Raw genomic sequence first — 3,274 nt, 5'->3', positions numbered from 1 at the left:
GATTTAAAATAAAAAAGATTAAAAGTTTGATATGTGATATTAAAAATATAAATAAATTTTATTATTAAAAATTTTAATCAATAAATATTCTCTTATATAATTTCATCACTATATCTTCTTTTTGACTAATAGGCCTTGAAAAATGAGCTTTAAAATATCCACTATCACCAATTGTTTTTACAATTTTTCCTTTTATTTTATTATAATAAACAGGATTTTTCTTAAAAAATAAGAGTTCCTCTTTAGAATTAAACATTCTTGAAATTTTAGCAAATTTTTTATAAATTTTAGAAACACGACCATAAATTTTCTTTTCTTCAACGATTATTATATTTCTGTTATCATCACTCCTATATGAAAAAATATAGTTATCAGTACTTAAATTGTCTTTATAGAAATGAATCTTCTCATGTTTATTAATTATAGGACCTATAAAAGAAAACATACCACTTTCTAAGTCATTATTATTTAATTTAAATATTTCACTATTCTTGTTATCTTCTGTTATACATGGTTTTATTTTCATTTTTAAATGTCCAAAATCTGCTAAAAGAATCTCTGGAAGCTTTTCCCAAAATTTAATATTATAAATTGTTTTACCATTTACAAAACTGTCAGGACTTGATGAAATAAAATGAACTTTCTCTTTATTTTCATCATTAGAAACGAATATTCTGATAAATTTATTCAATGATTCATATTTTGCTTCTTTTTTTAAAAATTTATATTCCTCATAGCAGCTTGGAAGGTTATTTTTATTTTTTTTTATTGATTCTAAAGATCTATAATCACTATATTTTTCAATTAGATCATTAGAAATTTGAGGTTTGATATCTTTTTTATAATTATCACTTTCCTCATCTTTTGAACTATATGATCCGTTATCATCATCATAATTATCATCAGCAATTGTAGTAGATTCTGTTTCTTCACTTGATAAAGTTTCTATATTGTCAAGATAATTTGAAAATTGGGTTTCATGATTTAATTCATTGCAAAATATTGTTTCATCAAGATTTTCTTGATCATATATTTCAAATTTTTCTATCGTTGTTAGAATTTCACCGTTCAAGAAAATATTTTTGGAAAAAAATTTATTTCTCAAAAACCCTTCAAAAATTAAATATTTATCAGTTTTCTCGTGTTTTAACGGTAAAAAAGAATCTGTATTTCTTATTGTTAATTTTGAACTTATAATAAAACTTTCAAGCAAATCAAAAGATGTTGTTTTTAGTTTTGAAAAATGATTTTTTAAAGCTTTTTTTACGTCAGATTTGTTAAAATTCTTATTATAAATAAATGCATAATTTGGATTATTGTTCTGTTTATGGAAATTTAATTTTTTTAAATTAATATCATCATTAATTAGATAAACTATAAAATCACAATTTTTAGTTAAAACAAATTCATTTTTTACATTTTGATTTTCATTAAAAAAATTTATTTTTATTTTTTTGTAAGTTATCGAATCTTCTAAAAATTTTTCTGGAATAGCTAAATTATTATTAGAAAGCTGTATGAACATTACGGATAAATAATTATTATTTAGTTCAAAATATTTCTTAGTATTTTTTCTAAGATCATTTATATTTTTATTTTGTCGATTCTTTTGTGTTTAAGTTGATATTTTTTCATAAAAATTTTAAAATACTAAAAAATTGATAAATAAAAAAATATTTTTAAATATTAGAAAAATACTAAAATTTTTTAATTAAACTGTCATAGACCTTCTCTCGGTACAGTTACCACAAAAGAATGATCCTTCCTTTGATTCGCCCAAAAATATCCAGGACCACATTTATTGCAGTCTCTCTTTGTCTGTTTAACAGAATTATCACTTTGAAGAGTAAATTGTGACAAAAAAATTTTCTTAACGTCAACATGTGGTTTTTTAACCTTTTTAGGAGTTGTGTACTGCTTCTTTTTCTTCTTCTTACCACCTAACAATCTTTTTATTATTGAAATAGTCATCAATTCTGAAATTTGTGACTCCTTTAATGTTTTCTCGTTCAGATTCTCAGAAAGTACTCTTCCATTTGATAATAAATAATAATCACTATTTTTCAATTGAAACTCAGTGTTAATGGTAGATCTTAGTTCTTTAATAGTTGCTAAATCTGGTAAAACTATTGTTTTATTGTTTAAAGGTGTGCTTTGTAGAATTAATTCCATAAAAAATTTTATGAAAAACAAAAAAAAATTATTAAAAAAAAATTATAAAAAATATTTAAAAAATATTTAAAAAAAATACATTTTTTAATTAAAATTCAAATTTGTTAATTTCTCAACTCCTCCTAAAAACATTTCTACAGCTTCAATTTTTTTAGTGTCATTCTGAACAACATCAAATATGGCTTTATATGCAGAATTAGGAGAAATTTCACCTTTTTCCATATACGAAATAACATCCTCCTTCTTTCTTCCAATAGATCCTGCAAAATATTCAATAAAGTTACCATCTGACTCGATAATAAAACAAAGAGGAATCTCCTCTATTCCTATTACTAAGATTTGAACACCATATGGCCTTTTTCCAGATAACGTACCGTATTGAACGAAATCACTTAATTCTGCAACGAGCTCTCTCGTTGATATTTCTTCACTCGTTCTTTTTTTATAATTTGTGGAAATAATGACTGCTGCCTTTTTTAAAACATAAAAATCAGGGACGAGTCCTGAAAATACTAAATACTTATTTTCTGAAATGGGATGTAAAAAGTCTTCTGGTTCAATCATTGGGCTCAAATTTTTAATCTCTCTTGCAAGTGTTACTTTGTTATCATTAATAGTAAAAGTTATGTTACTGCCCTGTGCTGATGCTTTTAAGGCATATTCTACCTGTAATAGTCTTCCATCGGGTGAGAATATTGTTGAGTTTGCTTCAGACGCCATAATATTCGTTATCAATTAACAAAAATTAAATTAATAAAAAAATAGTTAAAATTTTAATTAATAAAGAAGCAAATTTTTTTATTTTTTATTATTTATTATTTTTATTTTATATTAAAAATTTTAATCTTTAATCTTTTAATTTTATTATAAATAAATAAAAATTATTAAAAATTTAAATATCCAATTTTTTTAACAATTAAAATCTAATAAAAAGAATGAAAACATGATATCCACAAAAATAGATATAATTTCTATATATAGAATTTTTCATGAATTTTCATTTTTTTTTTATTTAAAATAAAAAATTTTTAAAAAAATTATGCAAAAAGAAACTAAAAAATTTGGCGTAGAAATTGAATCTTTGATGTCTATTATAGTAAAT

At 22.3% G+C, this 3,274-nt stretch overlaps 1 protein-coding gene across 1 annotated transcript; it reads right to left on the bottom strand.

The window, feature by feature from the left end:
• Positions 1-2,289: 2,289 nt before the first annotated feature.
• Positions 2,290-2,892, bottom strand: LOC121130736 (uncharacterized; the record flags this gene model as incomplete). The annotated part of the gene is made up of 1 exon (XM_040726441.1): positions 2,290-2,892. A coding segment is annotated over exon 1 (603 nt), but the record flags the coding sequence as incomplete, so codon positions are not given.
• Positions 2,893-3,274: the final 382 nt, after the last annotated feature.

The sequence above is a fragment of the Lepeophtheirus salmonis genome, unplaced genomic scaffold (assembly GCF_016086655.4).
Source record: "Lepeophtheirus salmonis unplaced genomic scaffold, UVic_Lsal_1.4 unplaced_contig_11384_pilon, whole genome shotgun sequence".
Lineage (NCBI taxonomy): Eukaryota > Metazoa > Arthropoda > Copepoda > Siphonostomatoida > Caligidae > Lepeophtheirus > Lepeophtheirus salmonis.
Note: the sequence above shows the minus strand (reverse complement) of the source record. Positions and strands in the feature narration are given on the sequence as shown.